The sequence below is a fragment of the Hermetia illucens genome, chromosome 4 (genome assembly GCF_905115235.1).
Source record: "Hermetia illucens chromosome 4, iHerIll2.2.curated.20191125, whole genome shotgun sequence".
In the NCBI taxonomy this organism is placed as follows: Eukaryota; Metazoa; Arthropoda; class Insecta; order Diptera; family Stratiomyidae; genus Hermetia; species Hermetia illucens.
In genome coordinates, this window is record NC_051852.1 from 135,891,081 (window position 1) to 135,918,020 (window position 26,940).

General features: G+C 39.3%; 1 protein-coding gene across 4 annotated transcripts in view; it reads left to right on the top strand.

Annotated features, from left to right (window-relative positions):
• Positions 1-26,940, top strand: part of LOC119653813 (proton-coupled amino acid transporter-like protein pathetic) — a 122,982-nt gene that overhangs the window by 72,938 nt on the left and 23,104 nt on the right. For 2 of the 4 annotated variants that reach the window (XM_038058841.1, XM_038058839.1), the window contains exon 2: positions 26,784-26,854. In XM_038058841.1, the coding sequence (XP_037914769.1) occupies positions 26,784-26,854 (71 nt within the window). Of the gene's footprint in view, positions 1-12,453; positions 12,674-19,461; positions 19,605-26,783; positions 26,855-26,940 lie in introns of those variants that run through there. The other 2 variants (XM_038058840.1, XM_038058838.1) reach the window with 2 other exon arrangements.

The following is a 26,940-nucleotide window of genomic DNA, read 5'->3' on the forward strand; positions in this document are numbered from 1 at the left end:
CACTCCGCGGGGCTCGCAATGAAGAGGAGAAATTTGGAGCATGGGGCAAGAGTGCGAGCCGGGACAATATAGTTGCGGAGATGCTAAGGTCAAAGTAGAACTGACTTAGGGTTTCCACCGGAATGGTAAAATACTGAAAGAGTTGCTGAATGAAAAAGAACGGGGAAGGCAGAAAAGAAGAAACATGAGCACCAAAAGGCAAACCTACCCCTCGAAGTAACACCTAAATGGTAATTCTGTGGGGCTGAAATTGGAGAGGCCAGGAGTGAGGAATCCCACATACGCCTGGCCTAAATTTGACGTTGAGAAATAGAAAGAAAAAGTTAGTCCGTCCTTGTTCGGCGAAGCTGTATTTTCTTCAGACATACTCCTGACCGCATGCATGCGTGATTTTCATACCGAAGCCAAGCAGATGCTTGGAAAGGCATCCGTGAGTGATCGGCCTCATCTTTTTTGTATTGAAGAATGCGTCTGGAATATTTACTAAAGGAAGACTATGAGGTCAATACTCTACAACTCTTAACACACCTATCGTAAGTGTAAATTCACAGATGCAGCTCCTCACGCGAACATCAACACGGTGGAGTGGTCGCTACACTACAAATAACATACCTTAGCCGTCCTTGTGGGTAGAGAAAGGCATTCAAAAACTTGAATACCAAAGCTAGCAAAGAGGCTCTGATCGCAACGCATCGATATCTTACGAAATAATATAGATATATTAAGATCTTGAAGGTCTTATAGAAATGGATCACAGATGCCCTTAATGTAGTCCTACACTTCCTCTCCATGGTTTTGTTCAATGAGGGGCCCCTAATTAAAAAAAGTTGGGCCGAAGATTGTTTTCCTTATTTGTTAGTATTGATTTCTTTTATACGGGGATGAACAGTGAAGCTGTGTCCAAACCGCATCCTATAAAACCATTCAGTATTACCATGTTGCCTATGATGACAGTCTGGACTCTTCTCCGTTTTTCTTCCTATACGCCCATCTTATTAAGTTTTTTGGTATGTGATGAATTAGGGACAAGGGACGAAAGACAGAAAGATAAAAGTTGTGAAATGGAAGTATCCAGGTTTGATTTCCCACTCTAAAGCCCTACGAAGAACATCTTGAAATTCTTCTGCAAATGAGTTTCCTGTGGATCATGAAATTTTTTATATACCTCATCTCACTACTCATATATTTAACTTCGGATTGCGCTGCAGGCGTCAGATTTTATTGAGGAAACACTCCCTGATCTACACTCCTAATTAGAGTCTTAAAGATGTCTACACTGTTCCTGGGATGCCTTAGGATAACTACATTTTGCCTTTTTTGACCTTCTCATTTCATCATATGTGTGTGGCAAATATTTTACAGGGTCTTTACTTGTGAACGCTTTGCAGGCACAAAGTGAGTCCCTTATAATTTGACTTTTACTTAAGTTCTTTCCTCACGCTTGTTTTATGGTTTGCGACATTGTCATTGCAGCTGACAGCATTAAGGTAATGTTCACTTGTACCGGGATGTTAAGGTCTTCATACTGTGGAAAGAGCACGAAGTATACCGCATCTATGGCTACAATCAAGTAGCCATTATTTCTTCGCCTGTAGGCCAATTTATATCTCCTGAAAACAACAATTTGTGAGAGTCGAAAAATGTCAGAAAATGAAATGTTTATTGGCTTTACCTACTTTTTCTTTCTCAGACTTTGTTTCGCTCAGATGTAAGGTCGGCTCCTCTCGACGAAGGAAGAAGCTTAGCCAATAATTGGTATAATGCAGGCCATAGTTGGGCCCACACGCAATATCTTAAGATTTTAGTCTCATCTTTAATTTTATGGTGTCCTCTAAATAGTCCCTAATGGTCAGAGAAAAAATTAGTACTCAGATCGCGTTTAATCTTTCTAGAGGAGGCGATTTCGTAAGCATAACCTATTCCAGATGCTAACCACGCCTTGTGTTTATGCCAAAGCTCTTTCTAATTCGTCATACGGTAAGGGCAGCATAACAAAGGGATCATCTAGAGCGGGGATTCCATCTTGATTCTAGACGTGTTTTAAAACAAGGCCATTTTTATTGGAACTTCAGTTTTCCAGAGGCCTATTTTCACTTCGTAAGAGTCGCGGTAACGGTCTTGAATGAAGTGCTCTAACACACTTCAAGGCCCTGATCCAACATGGATTGTAGCGCCAACGATTATTATTATTATTATTAAGAGTCGCACCCTTTTGATAAACTCCTAAAATTCTTTAGGATTGCAAATTGGCCACTCAGATTTTTTTCAAAGAATCCCAGCTCCATCCTTATCCAGTGGTAAAATGTTGGTATAAAACTTTATAGTAAAATATTTAAACAATTCTGAATTTGAAATGGAAAATCTGAATTTGAAATGAAAAATTCTAAAATGGATTTGGAAAAAACCTGAAATTAGTTTGGAAAGTTCCGAAATTAGATTGGTAAAATTCTGAATTTGACCATATAGTTTTGATGGATAAATATTGAACTTGAGTAGCGCACCTTTTTGGCATTGTTAATTGTTAAAACATTTCCAATGACTACCAAGAGGGGAGAAAGGAAGAGATTCGAAGGCTGCGTTAACAAGGATTACTGCCTTGTTGATCATATAGAACACTGAAAAGTTAGTTTCTGTAGTCACGTCAAGGCAAGCAGCTTGGTTCACTGTGTGAATTGAAGAAGTGTAAATTCTCAAGGATAGGTTCTTCAATGTCGATATCATTTTCGGTTCCATCTTCCTTTTTCAAAAGACAGTCAGTCAATTTTTAGGAGGTCAAATATAGAATAAGTTCACCTTTGGCAAATTATCGCTAAAGCTCATCCAAATAGGAATTCTGCCGGATGTCTCCATGTACTATGTCTTTCGTGGCGGTGGTTATGATGAGAACATCGGCATATAGCAGCATCTTAATTGGACCAGATATACCAACAGGATGAGCATATGATAAGGTGAACTGCTGATGATTGCTGACCATCTAGGAAGACAAAAGTTCAAATAGAAATTATAGATGGCTGTTGGCTTACGGGTTAGTCCAAATTGGTAAATGGATTCAAAAGCTTTCTTTAGATCAAAGAGGCAAGTGCAGGTGCTTTACGATTCATTCAAAGGTATCAAAAAATCTACTAACTTTTTCAATTTAAAAGATTTGTTGAAGAACAAACTCCAGAGACGAGAAAGATATTAATTCTTCTATTATATTCTATTTAAAATGATCTGTGAATTAATTCAGCCGATATCTAAAAGGCAAACCATAAATTGATTACAATTAGATTTATTTTAACAATAGCTTAGAAGCGCGATAAAATCCGGACAATATGTAAATGATTTTTTCATTTTGTAAATTATGGTAAAATGAAGCCAGTATTAAAGTCTGTTGAATTTTGAACTTTCAAAGCTATTTATATACGGCTAGGTACACAAAAATGCTAGATAAAGCCATTGATCAAATTTATGCAATATTTCACTTCAGAATTCCAGTGTTTATGTAAGTCGTGTGTCTGCCGATATTGAAATTGAAATCAATTCATGTCCGTGTATATTCCGGGATTTTTTCTGTTATTTTATCTTATCTACTTATATATGCGCAGAATATCAAAAGGGATTTAACATAATCATTTCACTATGTACATGCACAATAAAAATATTGTCATATCCCATTTGTTCCAAGAGGCAGTCCGTAAACATTCTCTAACGACGTAAATATTGATTATTCATCGATAGGATGGCTTCAAAAATTAACGTACCACATAGGGTTGCTTTTATTTTACTGTGCAAACTTTTCCACGGGATTAATAGATTGCACGCTATCAATCACAGCTCCTAAGCTTTTAATTTGTTATGATTTGAGAATCAGTGCAGAATATACCTCCGGGATTTTGTACGATTAATGAGGCTTGCATTTGCGATGTAGGTGACTGAAGATAAATTGTGTGTACAAAATTTTATGATAGTACATTTTCCTGCATAGGTGCATCTAGGGGCGATGCGGCTTTTCAAATATGTAAAGCTTCTTGCTTAAATGATTGGTCACTGTCAATTAAACTGAGTTCACTACCCTTATTTATCGCATCGAAAACTTTTATCTAACATAGCACACACTATTAGCGTGGGTTCATCTCATTGTATTCCGTAACGTATTTACAAAAACCCGTGACTCCCTTTACACAACTGTTCATTCACACTTGATTTACATCACGTCCAACTTCAGCGTAAAGTAACCCGTCGCATACACATATTACTTCTTTAAACAAATCGTACTCATTCTGAATATTTAACTTCTGTATCTTTTGGAAATGTACCAGCTGGGCTGAAAAATTAGGCTACCACACAGATTGCGCCACTAATATTAAGTCCATATGATTTTTAGTTAACCCTAACCTTCAAAAGACACGTCTACAAATTTGACAGCTGTCCGACTATTAGTTTGTGGGGTAGAGCATTTTGAGTGAAGCAACTTCTTGCTAGTTTGAAAAAAAATGGATAAAAGGGAATTTCGAGTGTTAATAAAGCATTGTTTTTTGGCGAAAAAATGCTGTTGAAGCCAAGGCTTGGCTTGATAAACATTGTTCGGTCTTTGCACCAGGAAAATCAACCGTTGAGAGGTGATTTTCTAAGTTGAAAGGAGACAAAATCAACACCGAGGATAATGCACGCAGTGGATGCCCCAAAAAGGCCGTTACCGACGGAAACATCAAAAAAGTCCACAAAATAATTTTAGATGACCGCAAAATGAAGTTGATCAAGATAGCTGGGGCTCTAAAGATATCAAAGAAACGTCTTGGGCATATCGTACATGAATGTTTGGGTATGCGAAAGCTTTGTTCATAGTGGGTGCCACGCAAGCTCATAATCGACCAAAAACAGCAACGAGTTGAAGATTCTGAGCAGGGTTTGAAGCTCTTCTTCCACAAAAAAACCTGAATTTATGCGGCAGAATTATTTCACCCGAGAATCAAAACTATCGTCATAAGAATGGACTGCACGTGGTGAACCGACTCCAGAACGTGAAAAAAACGCAGATGTCGGCTGGTATCAATATTTTGGGATCCGCATGGTTTAATATTTATCGACTATCTTGAGAAGGGAAAAACCATAAACAACAATTATTATGCATGAAGGATAAAATCGTGAAATCCAAAAATTGGAGCGTTTTGAAGGATAAAATCACGAAATCGAAAAATTGCCTCATTTGGAAAAAAACAAAGCGCTGTTTCATTAAGACAATGCATCGTGTCACAAATCATTTTTTGCTTCCTCGTCTACTGTACCCTCCAGACCAGTCCCAATGACTTTTTTCTGTCCTCAGACCTTAAGAGAATGCTCACTGGTATAAAATTTAGCGCCCATGAAGAGGTAATCGCCGAAAATGAGGCCTATTTTGCCGGTAAAATAAATGGTACTATAAAAATGGTATGGAAAAATTGTATGACAGCTATAACTAGGCAATTATATTCAATTACAAAATCAAATTTTATATAAAAAAATTGTTTGCTATGTTAGCCCACGAACTTTTCAGCCCAACTGCTGTAGATCACGACACTTCACAAAACTAAATGCAACCAGAAGCCCTTGAAAGTGTGTTCTTGTTCTGCTTTGTTGGCATCGCCTTCTCACTGTCCAGAATTTAGCCCTCAACCTGCCGGCGCTTTCTTTCTACCAACAGATACTTTATGTTTATTACCTATCGTGCCCTAAGCTTTTTACGATATATGGGGACTTTTCATTTGCATTGTTTGTTGGGTTGCATTTCCATTGATTTTTCCATTGTCTGTGCCTAACTTTGTAGCATTAACTTTCCTTCCCTCTTTTGTTTCTTCGCACCATCTTCTAGATAGAGTAGTGACCACACACCGTAGTTCCCTAGACTCGTTGAAAGTTACTCCTATTTTCCGATGAAGAAGGTAGCAAGTAACTCCCGGAATATGTTTTCGAAAACAATAAAAATTACCTTCATCGACCCTAAGGAACGAGGAAATTTTTCACTCTTCCAGCTTTTAAAATTTATAATCCACGCACCTGTTTAATCTAAATCATAGAACGACTTTCGCCCTCCCCCACTCCCTCCGTCTTAGACCTTAGATAAGTCTTGGTTAACTTCATAAAGGGGTGAACTAGAGACTTATAGCAAAAGCTAGGCAGCGCTTGGTAGGACTCACTAATAACGCCAAATTCTGTACTCACTTCGTGCACCATTTATATCACTAAAACTTTTACAATCTTGCTAGGGTTTGAGATTTATTTGAATAGATTTCAACGTTGCATTGCATGCTCTTCTGTAGTATGTGTGTTTTCTTCACACCTGTCTCATTTCAGTGTTTACCGACTGGGTCTTTCGTGAAATGGTCTACTTTACTGCGCCTTGTGCGGACGGTCGACCTATCTTGCTCAATTTGGCAAATTGTAACGATGTGCCCGCATTCCAAATACCTGGAAAACCGAATCGTAGTTATCTTTTCTTGGAGCTAGCAGACTATTCATTGAATCTTTACCTTGCTGATTGTGTTTTGGCAACCTGTGATCTAATTATAACTTTTTCATGGCTTTTCTAGCAGAATTGATTTCTATCCAACGAACTGATCCACAAGCTCTTTATGAACACTATTTTTGTTAGTCTCTATCTTTTGAGCTTATGGATGGTAGTGGGGTTACTAGTGGGAGCTACTCGGCAGCTTGTGGAGAAAATAATGTTTTGACAACTCCGGATACCCCGTATTGAAGTGAAATTTCACTCTCGTAATGACTGAATTTCGCTTCTTTGAAGGAAGGTTTGAGACAATTCTACTATCTTTTTTGTATGCCCCATTGCACCTTCTTGTCTGCATTGGAGTAGTCCCTGTTTATAAACTAGGTACTTTCCTCGATGTTGGCTTCCCCTCACCAAGAAATCTCTTCAGCATTCAAAGGTTAGACATGCACTTTGCCTGAGGAATTTCACGGCATGAAAGCAGCAGATACCTAATTTTTTCGATCTACAGTTTTTAATACGCTAATCTACCTGATATATTCGTGTACTCCGGCGATTTCGTGGTACGATGATCTATATATCGACACATAATCTTTCTCTTCTCCGCGTTTTCGACACAGCTTAAACCTCCAGTGAGAATTTATGCAGTTCTTCACCGTATGTCCGAAGCCGAGGAATTTAAAGCACCCATCCTAAATCAATCTTACTTGCTAAGAATGCCTTCAACTCCGATGCTGCAAACATGGTGATGATTGCTGTCTGCTTTCTACCATAAAATTTTCTTGGGACTATGCCGTTTGATTCTGAAACATTCACTGGCCCTGACTGTTTCTTCAAAGCAGTGTAGATTTTCTCCCTTTTGGTGATCAACCACATCTAGTTGACGACTTATGGAGACGGTAACTTGCTTGCTAAGCGATGGCTGCACAGCTCAAACCACAATTCTGTTCTCTATTATTGCCTGATTAGCGGGTTTGCTTCGACTCTACGGAGAATGTCAATATAATATCTGATCTCTGACTCTACAACTATCTTTGCTTCTTGATGATTTCGCTTTAGTATTTGCCTTGATTTTTTTTTGGTTTAGCTAAAGTATAGTGTAAGCTTGAAACTCCTTGATTGTCAGCACCTACAACTCCTGCTATAGATTATATATTCTAAAACACATTTCCTTCTCTAACGTAGCCCGTCATCGGATGCGTTGTACTCTAAGAAACTTCGTCTAGAAAGGTTTCCCAGGTGGCCCCGTAACGCGTTACAATTGCTATGCTGCTTGCTTTTTCAAACCTGTTTCAGATTTTTTTTAGTTCAAATTTAGAATTTCCCGTTTCAAATTTAGACCTTTTGATTCCAAAAATAGAATTCTAGATTTCAAATTCAAAATTTGTCAATATTTTATTATAAAAACGGATACCAATTTACCAATTTATCTTATCCAGTGGTAAGGTAAGGTTTCTGGGACTCTTTTTAAAAAAAATCGGAGCCACGGAAATAATGGTAGCGCAAAGGGAATATCGACTGAGAACAACCTAAATCTAATGTTGAAACCTTTGGCTAACCGAGCTTGAATAACAACTATTTTTATTAGTTATTCAACGTCTCTAACACCGAACCTCACATTCTGCACTGATCGTGCTCCACCCGCTCTTTGATGAGGAGCTTTTTATAAACTTGGATAGCGACCACGCCGTCCTGAATGGCACATCAAAGAGCTCCCCGGCACACAGCCATCTGTTCGACAAATGCAAATCAACAAGTAGCCAAAAACAATTCACGTAGTTTTTTTTGAGAATTGTGGGGTCCTAAGTTCGCCTCCACTTAATGCCGGCCCAGATCAAATGGGGAGCAACTTACTCCCTCTTTTTTGGTCCACGGACCCTTCGCAGAACACAACATGACTATGAATTATATTGAGCGCAAATCCGCCCATACTATTGACTAAAGCTTGGTCAGAGCTGAAAATATTTTTTTGAGCATTGCGCTTCATATTTTTAAAGTTTGGGCGCTAAGCGCTAAAAGGGGAAGTAAGTTTGGTCCGGTCCGGCATCAAATGGATACGGACTTAGGAGCCCGCAATTCTCAGAAAAATATTTTCAGCTCTGGCCAAGCTTTGGTCAATAGTATGGGCGGATTTGCGCTCATTATACTTCGAATTCATGTTGTGTGCTGCAAATTATATAAAGGAGCACTTAACATCTGCAAGCCGCTTTGGTCACGCTGCTCCCAGGGCAGAGGTGAGGCAGCGTCTGACGATTTGCCTCTGTCCTGGTAAGAAACCGTAAAGCCGTCATCGCCTAATACAATTCACGTTTTTACCGTGCATTGCCGTCGACTTCCGTTCATCGATCCGCTCTTGATCCGAGTTCACCCCACTCAGAGCGTTGAAAGAACGATCCTTCAAATTAAGTGGAGTCAGTCCACAGTCTACCTTTCAAACAGCCGCATACAAGGGACTCACCTGCTCTTAGCAATAAGGAAAAGCTTGTAACGAGTCCACTTGGCGGTGATGTTGTGCCGACATGTCAATCACGCCCCTACCTCCGAAGTCACGAGACAGGTTCATCCGCTCCACGGCGGAATTCGGATGATGCATTCGAAATTTGGACATAGTTGTTCGTATCCGCCGCTGGGCGTTTTCCAGATGAGTCTTCGGCTACGGCAATATTCCGAATGCATAAACCAGTTATGGAATATCGAATACGTTCAATGCGCTTATTTTATTCTTCCCCGGGAGATGCGATTTCAGCCTAAGTTTTGCACGTCGCAGGAATTCGGACAGTAGAGTATCCTTCAGATCATCAACTCGAGCATGGGTTCCTTGCAGAATTCCTAGGCATTTGTAGCAGTCCGCTTGGATATGAAGGTCACCAATGCTATGTCCGGCATGCGCTCATGATGACCTTGGCGGATGGCTTGGATTCAACATTTACCGAATCCAAATTCCATCTAAATATCACGGCTGAACACGTCTATTAATCGCTATAGACTTCTAAGGTGGTCATCAGTACCAGCATACAGCTTGATATCATCTAAGTATATCAAGTGTGTCAGCTCACACTTAGCACGCAGGCCATATTTGATTGCCAAACCATACCCTCTAGCATCATTCAGTAGCCATGAAAGGGGGTTCAGTGCCACCCTTCCATGACTGTTGCCAGAAACTTTATTAGTTTGGGATCAATGCGATGCAGACGTAGGACATTGATTGGCCAGGTATGCGGGACGCTCTCGAAAGCTTTAGCATAATCGATATAGCAACTAAAGAGGTTTCTTTGGCCTCCAGTTGCTTGTCCTACAACTACTCTTCTTAGGGATAAGGTAAGTAATTGTCGCAGTGAGGAAGGGTAGAGATTCCTCCGGCCGACTAATGACTTGATTTATGCTATTTGCCAACCGACTATGTACGCTGGTAAATTTCTTATACCAGAAATTCTGCACCCGATCCGGAGCTGAGCCGCTCCTGTTCTTGGAGTTGTTTATGACTCGTCGAACTTCCTCTCCGGTAACATTTGCAAAATTGATGCCAGGCGTATTGGCATGGCGGGTACCTTCGACGGTGATTCACTGAACATGCTCAGCACGCTGGGCGGGTAACCCTCAAAGCTCACCCCAATATTCTCTCGCTTCCGTCACTGAAAACTGTACGGTCTGGACGCTCTATTGAGATTCGTGGAGTGATCTGAAAAAACTCCGCTGGTTCCTCGCGTAAGTTGCATTCTGAACACATCTGGAGTGACTTTCGCCATACCGTCGTAACCGACTGCATATGATAGAAAGTTTCTGCTTTAGTGTGTCCAGCATTTCTTGCACAATCTATCCCATTAGAAAGTGAGCAACCTTATTCTTTTGAATGTTCGCTTGGAGGATGTAGATCATGGTGCTTGATTTCTTTGAAGACTTGACACTGGCTGGTACCAGGAACATGAACCAACTCTTTTTTTTTCCGGCATGTTTTAGCTTTGTTACCGGATTAGTCATTTCTAACTCAAAGTGCTTTGTATTGTCTATCGCCCGTAGGCTCAGTACATAAAGCAGAAGATCGGAACTCACTTTTGCGTTATGCTACAGATGATTCATTTGATTTTTATTTTCTCGCAATATTCCTTCATTGCATCTCCCTGTCTTCTCAGGGACGGCGACGATATAATTATAATTTTTAATATTTAATAAAAATGCACCGTCGGATTCACTTAACTTATACAAAACTCCATAACAAAATAAAAATGCTGGGAAGTTTGGTGAAAATCTTACTATTATTACCAAAAATATGATAGTCTAAAGTTATATTTTTTCGTATAAATTTGCTTCATGATAAGTTCCCTATCATGAAAATTGTTCGTAAAAATCAGGACACAATTGAGTTTCTATCTCCCTTGAAAAGTCCTTCGGATAAAAAGCACAGTCTTTCATACCTGAATGGTGGATACAGGCAAATCAAAAATATGCTTTATCTTGGTTAAAATTTTATGAGTTTTCTCGCGATTCTCAGGGAAGTTTTGATATTGTTCGCTTAGGGTTGAATTTGTTATGCCATTTCACAAATTGCGAAGCCAATCACAACATATAAAGCACGGGAACAGTTGCTAATATTACGGTCAGATGTAAAAATTGAAAATTTACTATTAACTCCATTGTCTTTTTATGCAAGCCCCAAGTTGTATGTACTCCAGTGCCTCCCTTTCATTTCTGGACTCATACATCTCAAAACTATTCTCCCCTTTTCACCTTATCAAAAACATGAATGAAAATATAATGATCTACCATGTTCACCTACCATATCTATAGCTTTCTATGACGTGCACTCTGAATCATCGAACGTGGAATAAAGTATTTTATTCAAATCTTTTGGTCAATAGATACATAGATACGCGCACATAAAGAGATTTGTGGAACCCGGAGGCATGCCAAATACAATTATTCTTGGAACATCATGTCGTCAAAAACTTGCTTATGTTGAGTAATAGATACCTACCACTTTTCAGTATTTTCCATTAACGTTATAGTGAAAACTTAATGGAATTACAAACTATTTGTTAAGGCAAAAATACAGGTTCCTCTGGTGGTGACTAAGTCAGAATATAAAGTTCCTTCCATGTGCGAATTGAAGCGATCTGTTTCAAAAAACTGGAGCTACTAATATCGAATACAAATAAAATATAATTGAATTGAATTGAACGAAAGTAACTGAAGTACAATATATTAGATTAGGTTGCACTCAAATACATTTTTTTCATTAAGAGTGTGGAATTATAATTATTCACACTTAATAACGTACAAATAAATGCTCACACTTCGCCCGGCAACGCTCTTATCAATTGTTAGTGAAATTGAAATCTATATTATCAAATTTGATATCCAATAAAAAGCTGTTTTCTGTCATAATTTAGGATTATCTGGTGAGCATTGTATGTATCACTGCCTTTACCAGCGAAGTTACACGTGGAGCCCATCAACTGTGGTCATAGATGCATATTACAATGCCGTGAATGATTGACACAGGAAACTTAATTTTAATCGAATAAATACCCAAAAAGGTGTCGCGAAGTGACAGTTATAAATTTCCGATTCAATCTGCATACTCATAAATAACGATGGAAACATGCCATAAAATTCATCAAATGTGAAATGCATAATTAACTCCCACCAAGGTCAGCGGCAATGCGCAGTGCATGCTTAATAGCGGCCTAGCACCCTCGAAACTACATGTTGACCTTTTATCAGCAACACATAATATTCCCGTACGGTGTTTGCTAAAGGTGAGCAGGTGCAACTGTATGTACAGCAAGAGTGATTTGAAATTGTCGGTTATGTAGAACATTTAATCAGACTCAGATTAAAGAGTGATTTCAAGATAACAAGTGGAATCCAATCGTCAGCTTCCAATCCAAATCTTTGTGATAACAATGCATTGTACGGCACATATCTATCATGTTTGATTGTAGTGCTAACATGGTATATATGTTAGCTGGTTACTAACTTAATAAGTGATGCGGGATTTTGGATCAATTTCAGTTAAGTTGTAGCTTTCGTATTAGTAGGTCGATTCGGTCTGGGCTTGAAAGTGCTTACGGTCAAATCGACAAGTTTAGTTAAGTTTTTGTTATAATTTATTGAATATCTAACGAAACATCGGATTAGTAAATCACCCGCGAAAAACGTGCTGTTGATCTTCCTTCCTCGTTCGGGCTTCGTTTGCAGTGAATTAACAAGGTGTGTTTCAAAATTTGATAAATTATTCGTACTATGAAGATTTCAATCACTTCAAGGACTCTTTATGTGTAAATTTGAACAGTTATTGACAATTGTTTGAATTTTGATAGTGTTAAAAAGTGAATTGAATTTAAGAATGAGAGGCCCTAGGCTCAGGACCTAAAACAGATAGTTTGCCAAAAACGTCCTTTTCTCTTTAGATGGCCGCATTACAAGTGAAAGAGAATGTTGTCTCCTTAATATAAATTGTGATACTTGGATGCGCAATAATTAGTAAATTATTTCAACCTCTAGAATAGTAAAAAGAAAAGATTGATTTAGAGAAGATATCGAGTAACAAATTTGAAAGAAAGTGAAAACATTTAAGTATAGGAAACTTAAACAAGAATCTCTAACCCATAGAGTAGAATTATGCGGAACATTGGTGCCTATAGATTTTTAGCGTATACGTTACAGAACAGTGATCAAAGAAACTGAATCGAAACTGATACATCTCTAACATTTTCTCTATCGAGAACTTTAATTTCGATTGAATTACATTACCCTCTTCTGACGAGAAGAAAGGTCATTGTCTATAAATTTCATTTTTTTCCGCCGAATATAGTCATGTCGGGAGAAAAAAAGTTGTTGATCGGAGCTTTCTCAAGCAGGATTTAGTTTCGATATCAGTTGCGAAGCGGGGAAATGAGTGCTCAGTCACTTAGGTAAATTAAGGAGTCATCCTCAGAAATTGATCTCTCGGAAAAAAAGGACGAAGATGCCCCAATATGACACCTATATCTGAACATACTCTCCACACCGTTATTGGCTCAGATAAAGTTTATAATAGTATATTAATATATTTTCGGAATTTACTAGAAACCCCGCTCAAGTTACTGGAAAACCCCATAGGGTTCATCCCAAAAGCAAGCACATAGATCATCATAGAACACCATACAAGAAAGTTTGGTGTAAACCCTACAATGATTAGCAAAGTCATAATAGGTGGAAGTTGTTTGTTTCGCACAGCCTTACCGCACCGCGCTTCCTGATTCAGATTTTTTTTTTGTTTTCTGTGTTTCCTTGTGTTAAGATTAGAGTTTGCAGTCAGAATAATGTTTTGCTTTCGGTTTGGCAATAAATGCAAAATTTTTCACTTGGCCTCCTTGGCTGTTAAGAGATAAAGAGGTTTTAGTACTATTAATTTTGTTTGAGTTCTTTTTTAAATTTTGACGAATTCGGTATTGGAAAGTTCAGAATTTATTCTCATCATCAATGGCGCAACAACCGGTATCCAGTCTAGGCCTGCCTTAATAAGGAACTCCAAACGTCCCGGTTTTGTGCCGAGGTCCACCAATTCGATATCCCCAAAAGCTGTCTGGCATTCTGACACACGCCATCGTTCCATATCAGGCACGGTCTCCCTCTCCTTTTCCCATCATAGATATTGCCCTTATAGATCTTTCTGACTGGATCATCCTCACCCATACGGATTAAGTGACCCGCCCACCGCGACCAATTCTTCTTCTTCTTTTTCTTCAGCCTTTGTCCCGTTCACAAACGGGGTCGGCTCTTCGTGATCGGCTTCGCCATTTGGCTCTATCGAATGCCTGATCTGGGTGCAATATCGAGTCTTTCAAATCCCCATCTAGCGTATCAAGCCACCGTTTGTTTAGGTCTGCCTTTTGATCGTTTACCATCGACTTCGATGTTCAAACCAACCTTGGCAAGTAAATTCTCGTTTGCACAGAATCGTCCACCGTCATGTATCATTGGCCAAAAATTCTTCGGGGGATTCTTCTCTCGAACAAGGCCAAGAGTTCGTAATTTTTCTTGCTAAGAACCCACGTCTCCGCGGAATACATGACGACTGGCAACATCATAGTCTTGTACAGTAAGAGCTTTGACCCTATGGTGAGACATTTCGAGCGGAACAGTTTTGCTAAGCTAAAATAGAATCTGTTGGCTGCCAACAACCGTGCGCGAATTTCGTCGTCATAGCTGTTATCGTGATTTTTCACCCAAGATAGGGGAAATTATCAACGGTCACAAAGTTGTAGTCTCCTACCATTATTCTTCCCGTTTGACTAGTGCGATTTGATGTTGTTCGTTCTCTGGTTTTTCGTGCTAACTTTACTACCATATATTTCGTCTTACCTTCACTAATGTGCAGCCCAAGATCTCCCACTGCCTGCTCGATCTGTATGAAGGCAATTTGTGCGTCGCGCGTTCCCATGATTTCGATATCGTCAGAATAGGCCAGTAGTTGGGTGGAATTAAAAAGGATCGTGCCTCTCGCATTTCCCTCAGCATCACTGATCATCTTTTCCAGGCCTTGATTAAAGAGATCCCATGATAGGGCATCCCCTTGCCTTAGCCCATTGTTGATGTTGAATAGTCTCGAGAGTGATCCTGCTGCTTTTATCTGGCCTCGCATATTGATCAGGGTCAGCCTAGTCAGTCTTATCAATTTCGTCGGAATACCGAATTTTCTTATGGTCGTGTACAGTTTTACTTTGGCTATGCTATCATAGGTGGCTTTAAAGTCGATGAAAAGATGGTGCAACTGATTCCAACAGTTTTTCCATTGCTTACCGTAGAAAGAAAATCTAATCTGTTGCTAATTTGTATGGAGTGACGCTTCTTTGATGGCTTCCGGCCAGATCTGTTAGTTCTCCTAGGCTTCCTTTTTCGTCTGTGAAGTCGCTTGTCCACTCGCCGGAGTTCATGATAAGTCTCCGCGCGTTCCCACGTTCTTTGAGAATGCATCATTACTCGGTATGCAGCATTCTTCCGTTCGGTTACTAACTTTCATTCATCGTGCAACCGAACGTTCCGACTCCTTTTGCGGCTGGGGCCAAGCACGTTTGTGGCCGAATCTATGATAGCGTTCTTCAAGGGATTGTGAAGATCATTTTTTGATGCTTCATCTCTTACATCTTTGTTGACTGCGGTTATTGCGGCATCCATTTCCTCTTTATAGGTGTTGCGGAGGGCTGTGTTGTGGATGGCTTCAGTGTTAACTCTCACCCGATTGTCAGAGGGGATTGTAGGTGGTATTGTTATTCGAGCTCGGAGCACCATGCCAACGAGATATTGATCCGAGTCTATATTGGCCTCCCCATATGTTCTGGCATTCATTAAGGTTGAAAAATAGGGACGTTTAATCAACACGTGGTCAATTTGGTTGAAAGTGATTCCGTCTGGAGAGGCCCACGTATGGTTGTAGAACGCTTTCTGCGCAAATCAGGTACTTCCAACAACCATTTCGGGTGGTATTGCTAACTGAATTATCCGCAGTCCATTATCATTGTTATCCTTATGTAAGCTACGGAAGCGGACATACCACCTGAATACTTGACTGTTAAAATCCCCGAGTATGATTTTGATATCATACCTGGGACAACTTTGAGGATTGATTTCCCTGCCTCGTAGAAGGTATCCTTCTTCGGCTCCGCGGTATGCTTTATAGTCTCCTCTGTAGCAGCGTGAACATTAACAAGGCTTCTATAATAAATTTGCCTCGGAAGCGGAGAGTACATAGCCGTTCGTTTGTTTTCAAAGCCGATAACAGCAGGTTTTTTTTGGCTGACTAAGAAACCTACTCCCAGCACATGGGCACTATAATATATGGTGTAGTGACTCTTCTCCAGGAAACCGGTCCCTGTTCAACGCATCTTCTGCAACGCTGTTACATCAGCCCTATATTGGGACAGAGTATTGGCCAGGTGATACAATATGTCCCGTTTTTGGTCGTGGAAAACTCACCTTCATCCTTCTCCGTCTGCAACTTTTCGTTAAGAAAGACCTCTCAGCGGTCACCCCGTGGAGTTGGAGATAGGGTTTGGTAGTAGAGCAGTTGGTGTTGGTTCAGCAGGCGTTTCCCAGGTTTTATGCTTCATCGTGGGTACCAATCTACGTTTCATCCTGGGACCTATATTACCCTTTGAGTTATTATTGGATGAATTTTTCATCAGTGAATTCATTGATTGATAGGTAGTTAGGCACCACTCATTAATTTGTTGATCATTGTCATCATTTGTAAAACAGAGTCTAAACCTTCGCACCCCAAAGAATACATACTGCGAATAATTCTCTCGATTAGGTTGCCTGCTACGTCGTACGTTAGTGACAGAACGTGCAGTTTCCTGCTTTATAACATAGGTAAGGGTGCCAGGCATACATCTACTGCATCAGATTAACAAGGCAACCCAATTTCATTTTGATAGATTCCTGCACTTTTTTTTGGAGGGTACGCATTTGTCGCTCACACCAAATAGTTGCAAATGGTATTGTGAGTGACACCAGACTGTCAATATATTGGATTGGAGTTCGTTAGTATCCATTGGACAGGGCCAATTCAAAGATCAGTTTCCGGATGCTAGTCTTGCAGGCATGATCCTACCTCAGGGATATTCCACCTTACTCTGCATCTCTGATTCAGCAGCACATACGCCAGGAGATACGGACTATCATACTATCATTTGTGCGTCGTCATGCCTTCCCAGGCAATTTTTTGTTTCGAGATTGCCATTTAGCATCTCAACTGACGACATTTTGTTGGATGTGGAGCAAGCGCATTTGCCGACTCCTTTGGCCTCTACTAAACTGACAAATGACAACAACCCTATGCGAATTATAACGTCCTTTAAAATTGCTTATCTACATGATCTGGAAGGATTGAATCTAACATAATATATATACTATACTATCAAAATGTCACGGACCTGAGGCCTAAGCTGTTAGAGTTTCCCTTATGAGCGGTTTCGGCAATGCATGGTGTCATCTACGTAACTGAGACGACTTTAATCAATTTTATGGGGAGCTATTCAATGCCTTCCTAGTTCTTCGAAGCGATCGTGATCTTCATGCACTGGGTAAACAATCGGGCCTAAATAACATTTTCCTGTTAGCTCCTTATGCGCCCGTTGCTGTGAATTCTTTGTTGTTCTTATTACTATTCCGAACAGCCTCCCTTTCATAACAGGTTGTCTGTACTTTCTATTTCCATGTCCACTTTCCCTTGTCTAGGCGCAAATATCCTGCACCTTTTATTCTACGCATGAACTTGAATTTTGAGTTCATTAAATTGCTCTCTCTATACTCCAAATCTCTCATACTTGACTCACTTGGCGTTTATGAACTCCAGCTTCGCTACTCGATTCAATGTCCATCGCAATATGAACACCAATATTACCAATATTCCTAACAATTGTTCCCTTTTGTTCCCTAATTATTCGATTTATCTTAAAATTGATATCCACCATTCGCCTCTTGAAGTTAAGTTCCAAGTTGATCGTCCTGCCGTACGACCGCATCACAAAGCGACAATTCCATGCAGTAGATTTCGTAGTGTTGAATAACTTTCTTTCTGCAATCGACTGCAGAGGTGAATTTGTAAATTTATCATACAACTAGACCATCCTCGCGTTTCATGTTGAATGCCTCCCTTCCTTCGTTTACCTCTCAAGTTCCTCTGTGTGAAAATACTCCTGGTTTACCGCTGTTGTCCGTGATGCCTTTCTGGTGTTAAGGTCATCATTAAAACTCTTTGAAAGAAACCTCACTCCCAATATTTTGTGAGGATTAGATTTCCTCTTGAAAGTCGGGAATTAAGTCCATTCTGGTCTCACGCCCACATTTCTCGTTCCTCACCTGCTCCTCCCGTTGGTACTATTAAATTCGCCGATTTTACTGCCCGATCTCCTGGACCATTTTTCTATCATTTTTTGTTCTACTGCTTCGTCCTTCTTCTTTTCGGAGGCAGATGATCCTTCCACAGCTATCATATCCTCCATTCCTCTTCTAAGACCTTCCATCGTCGAATGTATTATTGAAATTTCTGATAATAGCGGCAGTTATGGTCCTGCCGCCTTGCCAAATTTTTTCTTAAACAAATGTAAGTCTTACATTTCTCTTCCCATTTCTATCATTTTTAAAAAGAGTTTGATCAAAAGTATCTTTCTGGGCAGGTGAAATGAGGCCCAGATCATCCCTTTACAAAAAAAAGGTGATATTACGCTGGTCGAAAACCTCTGCCCAATATTTATCCTTTCCTCAGAATAACTATTTTCAACTGAAAAATACTCCAGGGAACTTTTCAATCTGCGAATCCGCAGTCAGATGGAAAATTTATTTTGAATTCGCTATCTGTATCTAACCAAATTATGTCATTTCCTGAAATCAAAAAGTACGTCAGCAGGATTTTAGGAGTAATGATGTCATTTCTTCATATTTTTCTAGTTTAAATTATATTAAAGTCTTTGCTTGTTTTGAACTTAAGAAGAATTACCATCACATTTTCAATGTCTCGCAGACGAAAGATATTTTTGATTCTGTGTTTTGGTGCGTAAAAGATACAGACTAGCATTTTTTCATGTATTTACCTATCTCTGAGTACGCATATTATGGTCAGACATTTTTTAGATTTAAAATGAAAACAGTTCAAAAATCGGAAACTGGATGCTTCAAATATGAATCACGAGTACATAAGTACCCAGATATTTGCGCTTTTCTTATCTGAGGAAGATGGGAACTTTTCCGTTTGTATATAGCTGAAAATTCAATTGTGTGCTATTTTTCGGACCCATTTATACGGCATTCATGTTCTGGAGAGCACTACACCTAAAGTAGTCGACGTGCATTAGCACCGGCCTTTACACTGAGAAATAAACCTTAGTTAACAAACATACGGGAGTTAAAAATTAAAATTAATTCAAAAAGGTCCCTCGGTGTTCGCATACCGGCCGGTTCTTTACCTTTTTTCGGATTTCTCCCAATTAATCGCCACAGATCATTATTGTGTTTGAATATTACATTCGTGAGTTTGTTCGTTTTAAATCTGTTGGAAAAGTTCTAATCGAAATAGAAGTCTAAGGTCTTTTTAGTTGTTTGCGGCGTTAAAATGGAATTTTTGAAGAGTTATTATATCGGGATTCTCCATAAAGGAAAGGTATGTAAGATAATCACGTGATTCATTTGGAGAGGCACTTCTTGTACCTGCCGTGTCCACTTACTGACTGAGCCATATCATAATATGACTCTCCGTGGTTTCGGGTAGTTCATATAGTTATGTTTGGGGAATGTCAATGACCATTCTCCGCCTGGGCGTAAACTATTTGCTACGCAGTGACCGACTTCATTCGCTCAGTTTGTTAATCTATATTTTAAATCGTTTTTACTATGATAACGGTCCAATAAACTTTATATCTGGTTTAAGGCTCAATTACGAATCGGAAGATCAGAAATTTCAGTAAAGGCTGGGTGCGAATAACCCCTCACCGATGCAAACTTAGATAGTTTGCTGTTTCGATCCACCATTCCAATTTTAGGTTTGGCAAGTTCCAACCTGACGTCTTCAAGCCTAGACTTTACCTTTCAGATGATCTCGCCCAAATAGATTTCGACTTCGTGAGGGTGATGTGATGCTATTACCACCCAGACATCGAATCCAACAGCAACAGTTTGCTAAGACTCTAGAAACGGTAAAGAGTCGTTATACGTTTTGTTCCATAACAAAATCTCGAGCACAGACTCCTGCGGAATACCTCCGGTTATTTTATATCTCTTCGACCCTTCACGCAATTCGTAGGGTAGCTTTCGTAGTTATAGTCAAAGATTATATTAATAATGTATAATTTGGCGCTTGTGTCATGATGAGCACTTCGATGATACACTTCCATCTCGCAGAAATGAAAGTATTCCAAGAAGTCAAGAACAACCAGTACCAAGTAGCTCCCTTTGTCAAAGGCTTTTCTGGCTAAATCGTAAGCCACTTTAGTTGCATCAACCGCTGACTGACGTGTTTATGAAGCTACACTGTCAATTTTGATGAACATCCGCCGTTATCAACTAATACCGACCGTCGATTATACAATCGAGAACCTTGCGCATTATATTCATAAGCCTGGTAGGTCCATGGAATGTTGGCTAACCTATGGTGCAAACAAACTTGGTGCCGCTTTAATGACGAGTTTCAGAGCCTTGTCTTATCAATAGCCAGGCCTGCGAAGTCCCTGACTTTTTTCTGTCTTTCCGTAACCATTGGAAAAGCTGTGTCTCGGTGTCGTAACCCATAATAATATGTCGTAACCCATAATAATATACAGCACTTGACAGGAGGTTTTTTTCCTTTCGTTGTCGACATTGCCTACTTGGGGCTGCACTACTTTAGGGGTCAGATTCCGCGTCTTTACAAAGTCGATCGAAGCAATTCCTTTACATGATTTACATGTTTACATCTTCTGTCCTGCAGGGACTCATTATGTCTTCTCTAATTTTATGTTCCATCAATAGTTAGGGGTATGCGCACATTGGCATGCAAGAACGCTGGACATATGTATTTCTTGGGACATATGCGACACCTTACCTGCAGCCACTCCAATAAATTCGGTATTCCACAGCAATATGTTAAGAAATATGTCCTCATCATCTGATATAATCTTTGACTTCTCTGCATGGAAAACGTTGAGGGTTATTATTGCTGTTTTCCGCCACATGATTTTCCTCAGTGTCCTTTAGTGGTGCTTACTCACATAGTCTTTATACGATACCAACTTTAGCTCCAAAGAATGCTTCCCAGCTGATTCCACAGACATAGTAAGCCACTCTATGCTTTCCTTAAATTCTTCACACCCGCATCCTGTACATCCTGCACTTTCAATTATCTCTTGAGAGTCGTGCAAATTTCTTCACTGGATTCACTTCATCAAGGTCTTTGCATTCTATCACAAGCAGTAGCCGATTTATGCTGGCAATCGCTTACTTGTAGGGTGATAACTTTACGTTCTTTTGCAGATCGTCGTGTTCATTCTTCTTCGTGGATAATTTGAAAAGCATTGCTCCTTTTTGTGCTCATTTATTTCGCTAACATTGTCGCTAAGCCGTTTTGGGCACGATCTGCCTTAACCCAGTATAGAGTGTAGGAATCGGGCGTGTCTTTTCTGTGGCATTATAATTCCATCGTTTCTTGATAGTTTCCTTTCCGTATCCTCTGGTAAGGGATCCTTTCTTCTGTGTGTTTTTTTTTTTTTTTTAGCTGGGGAAGATTACATATGAAGATCCCATCAATGATCCACATTCCCCCAGCTGCTTTTGGATATTGGTGTATTCATTTCAATGTTGCAACTATGCATTCCATGCTGTATCCAATTTCACGGTGGAGCTTACTAGATTTTCCACTGTTAAAAGAGACTTTAGCTCAGTTCGGAGTTTCTGATTAAGCAGGTGAAAAAAACGTGTTCGGCTGTACCTTCGAACCTTTGATAATCAAGTGATTCATCTAAACCGAACCCAAAAAGGTGGTATCCGACGTCGAACCACGATACAAACCCCACTTCCACCAGAACCGCGATCTTCCGTACGAAGCAAGGGAATGGGGAAGAAAGGTTAAAAAATTACTTAAATGAGCTCTCGATTTTTGATTTATTGTGGTTTACCACCGATAAATACTGGATTTGAAGGGTAGGATATATGCTGCGGAGAAGTTCTCGCACAGAAAAAAGCAATCTAGTCAATCTATTAATCTGTCCTCTAGACTTTGGTGTCTTTCTCATTCCATTTGTACCTGTTCGATAGATTTTTAGTCTTTCTCAAATTAGCAAGAGTGTGCACTCTTATTCAATCTTAGCTCTAAATTTTAATTCTTCTTCTATGGAGCTACAGTTTAATGCTGGCCTTTCGAACTGTTCATCTCCACTCTTCTCGGCCAAGCGACCGTGTCCCTCAACTGTGGAAGCCGATTACCGTGTGATTTGCACTGTCCACTGAGTCCTTCCATCTATTCCGGAATCTTTTAAGTGGTCGTTCACCTCCTATTTTGCATTTGAGTAGGTGCCTAAAAACTCTTTGGTCATCCTTGGGTTATATATGGCCTGTTCACGGGAGCTCATCGTGTAATAAGTATTGGTTTCACTGCTGTATGTTATCCGTCATCCGCGATCGGCCCTCACTGGTCCTAAAATTCTCCAGAGGACTCGACGTTCGTAAGCTTTGATTTCTTCCTCTTCGGCCTGGTTTGCTGTTCACGTCTCGCTGTCGTGACACAGCAAGAGCCAAATCAAAGTTTTATATATTGTGAACTTTGTTTTTCTCTGCACGAATTTATTTTTGAGTTGCGGGCAAACATGATACGTTTGTCTATTTTGCATATTCCCGACATTTCTCCAGTATCTTTTGAATTGAGAATATCTAATCAATAATTGATTTTCGACTTTTAAATCCTTCCTGACATTCGCCAATAGTAATTCAATCTATCTCTCTTTATAGTTCTCACAGCAAAATTTGTCAACCAAACAATGTTTCGAAGGCCATGAAATTTGGTCGCCATCTCCATACCTCACCTTCTATCTCTCATAATGTTTTATACTCACCCCCCGGGTTTTGTTCTTTCTCAGCGTTTTAAGTGCATGCTTGATTCTTTTAAGTGCAGGTGTTGGAACCAGTATCTGTACGTCCTCTCCCTAATATGCGGAATTATGTTGTGGTATTAATTAGCCCTTCAAAATATTGGGGTTGTTAATTTAAAATCGGAAGTAGGGAGAGAGTTCTGTGCTAGAATCTTCTTCTAGTTGTAGGCGGGTCATAAATTATGCTTCTTCAAATTATTGTTCAATCTGCAGTCTACTTACAGCTAGTCATTTGTTTATGTTTCTTCTTGTAGATTTTGTCAGCGGTTCCTACTAGTTCTGCATATTTGCCTTGTTTGGTTTTTGTGGGTCGCTTCTGATATTTTTTATATGCAGAGTTGTTTGTTGGCACTCTTTGTCAAACCATTCATGTCTTTTGCGCCGAGGTTCGTGCTCCACCGTTTTTTTCTACAGATCTTCAACAGACATTACTTCACGTCAATGCGATTGGTTTCCTGTTATCGGTTCAGCGTCTGTAGGATTTTTTCGTTTAACGCTCTGATATATTTCGATACCATTTCGATACCATTTCTCCTGTTTGGAGCCTCTCAATATCAAACTTGACAGTTGGCGAGAACTGGCTGCACTCATTATTTGCTATCCAGCATCGATTTTTTTTCTGACGAGGAAATTTCCAATTTGCCCCGCAACATGAAGGCATATCTAGAATGCTAGATACAACTCGTTTTCCAATCAGAGCGTGATTAATTCAGTTGAACTGTATCCCGTCTCCTGAGACCCACGTTCTCTTGTGGATACTATGGCAAGGGAAGTAATATCATGTTTCTGTTGCAAGCCTGTTCTTGTTAATTATATCCTGGAGACTATGGCTTCTAATATTTCTACGATGGACAAGCTCTTTTTCGATCTTCGCGTTCAAATCGCTGAGTACTATATTTACGTTGTTGGAGGGCAATGCACCAAATACGCAGTAAAGGTCCTCTTCTTCTTCTTTTTCCCGTTCACAAGCGGGGTCGGCTCGTCATGATCGGTTTTGCCATTTGACTTTATCGAATGCCGGATCTGGGTGTAATCTTGAGGCTTTTAAATCCCCATCCAGCATATCAAGGCACCGTTGTTTCGGCCGGCCTTTTGGTCGTTTACCATCGACTTCGATGTTCAGACCAATCTTGGCAAGTGAATTCTCCTTAGCGCGAATTGTGTGACCATACCATCGAAGACGCCTCTCTCGCAATTTTTCCACGATCGGTGCAGCCCCATAACGTTCGCGGATGTCCTCGTTTCGGTTGTGATCAAAACGTGTGACGCCACTAGTCCAACGCAACATCTTCGTCTCCATTACCGCAAGACGTCGTTCATTGTCTTTTATAGTTGGCCAACACTCAGAAGCATAGAGAGCGACAGGACAGACGACATTGCGGCAAATTTTAGATCTAAGACGTTCGTTGATACGTCGATCACAAAGAACACCAGTTGTGGAACGCCACTTCGTATAGGTTGCGTTAATGCGTGAAGCAATTTCATAACGCAGTTCTCCATTGGCTGATAGCGTTGGCCCGAGGTATTTAAATTTAAGGTGACTATATATTAGTCTTTTACTGAGTCGTCCTTCCCTTCTATTGAAGCATATGTGTCGATTAGCCAGACTTTGGAAAATTTAGTTTTAATTCCCGGAGCACTGAACCCCAGACATATTTTTGCTTCTGAAAATAGTATGCGATCGAGAATCAAATACCTCACCCACCTCTAATTTCGCAGCAGACATCTTACTTTGTACTTCTCGACCTGTTCAATGAGTGCCATAAGAGCGCCAATTCTGAACAAGCAGCACAAGTTCCAGGTTCCAAATCTATAGTCCTTGTCATCGTTGCCGTGGTCATCGTCGTATTTCCGTTCAGGTCGGAGGCTCAATTTAAAGCTCCAAGGCTACTCTATACTGTGCATAGGTTGTCGACCTGCTACACAAACCCGAACCTAGAGAACCAGTCAATTGATCTTTGTTTTCATGGCATAGAGAGTTCGCAATTCATCCTCTCTCGTCTGTTACTTTGTATTGTCCAGTGGTTACCAGCATGGAAGTAAGATTAAGATTTGCTAGTAGGGCTGCAAGCGTTGAATTAGGGTGCATTACCCAGCTTTTTATCGAGGATTTCAGTGCCAAATCTACAAACCCCCGGAGACACATACTACCCTTTAATCTCATATATATATTGGTTAGATTGTCATTCTTTCTCGAATTTGCATTCATACGTACCCCAATCCAATCTTTAATTTATTAAGAAAGAAAACTAGAATCTCCAGGAAAATGCTTAATCGTCACTGGGTTCATAGTCAACTATTTTATCTCGAAAGTAATAAGTGCATACACTCTTTATACAACATTATACGTAGTTAGTAAGTTTGAAAAACATTGCTATTGTTGTTCAAGTCCTTGAAATTATTTGTTTTGTTTCTTAATCTTGACGGTGCCCTAGAAAGCGAAACTCCTTATCGTACAATACACTAGAGAAGTACTTGCCATTCTCTAATACAAACACTTCTAAACGCTAGTGATAATAGGATATCGACTCTTTTTTCAAACTTTTAAATTACACGTTTTCTAAGTAAACATGTATATGTTCCATATATTGTATCACTGCCCAATCTGGGTCTCCTAATCAGTAATATTACTACTACTATTCTCTATACTCTTGAGTTGAATATGCGATTAATACATACTCTGAATTAGAATTCTTTTGAGTTGATGAATCCTACTCAGCTACTTAATCGCGATAATAATTCTTACAAATACATACAAGTATATACATCTTTATTAACTTCATTTTATATATAGAACAAAAGAAAGATACATACGATAGATAGGATATAACTCTTCGTCTAAATCTGACTGATAAGGGAGAGTCTCGTTATTGTTTTATTTGCAAATAAGCTGTCGAAACAATAAAGATATTCCACCTAGAAAAATAAATATTTGTGTGAAATGAACAATTCAGCTTCTGACTTTTATTTTAAAAAATATCTGAATAAGGTTGCTTTTATTAGATATAAAATAATAACTTGTGCAAACAATTTCAAAAAATTGAGATAAATGTTTTTAAGTGTGTGCTTCAGATCATGCGGACAATTGAAAGTATTTTGTTACAATGTTTCTCACAGATTAATCATTTGTTGACATTGAATTTAGGCTGAATATATTGTTGTGTTAGGCCTTTGATTTAGACAGAATTTTGAGTTAAACCTTTTAAGATAACATTTTTTATTTAACTTTCTCTGAATGTTTGTTGAAAGACCGCCGGCACATGGATGAACCTATTTGAATTTTATGCTATTTTCACTTTCATGCACAGTAGACGAATAGCCTTTTCATGGATTCTACATATATTATGTATCTAAACCGCAAATTCTTATTAATTTTTCACTTTCGCTCGGAAAGTTCGTTTTCAAGTAGCTAACAAACAACGAGCTAGTGTAAGAATGACTTGCATCTTAAAATTGTTGGATACTCAAGGTGTTTCCACTTAAAACCATATGAATTGATATGCGGTTATCTTTCTTTACTAGTATTTAAACTTAGTTACATTTCCAATAAACTTACTATTTATGTGTATGTACAATATTTCGTTTGAAAACGTGTATTTATTATTATTAATTGATAACGACTTATAATAACATTCTATGATTGATTATATAATTTTCACTTAAGTAATAGGCGAACCAATAAAATCAATTACTCACTTTAAATAATAATTCATTTTATATTTCAGATGACAGAAAAATCGCCACCGACCAATGGAAAATCCCCTGATATATTTACAATCAGTGATTTCAATTCAAAGTAGGTAGCAACTAGGCTTATGATAAAAAAAAACTTTCCACTCTCCCCTTAAGTTAATATTAATCAATTAAAACTAATAAACAGCT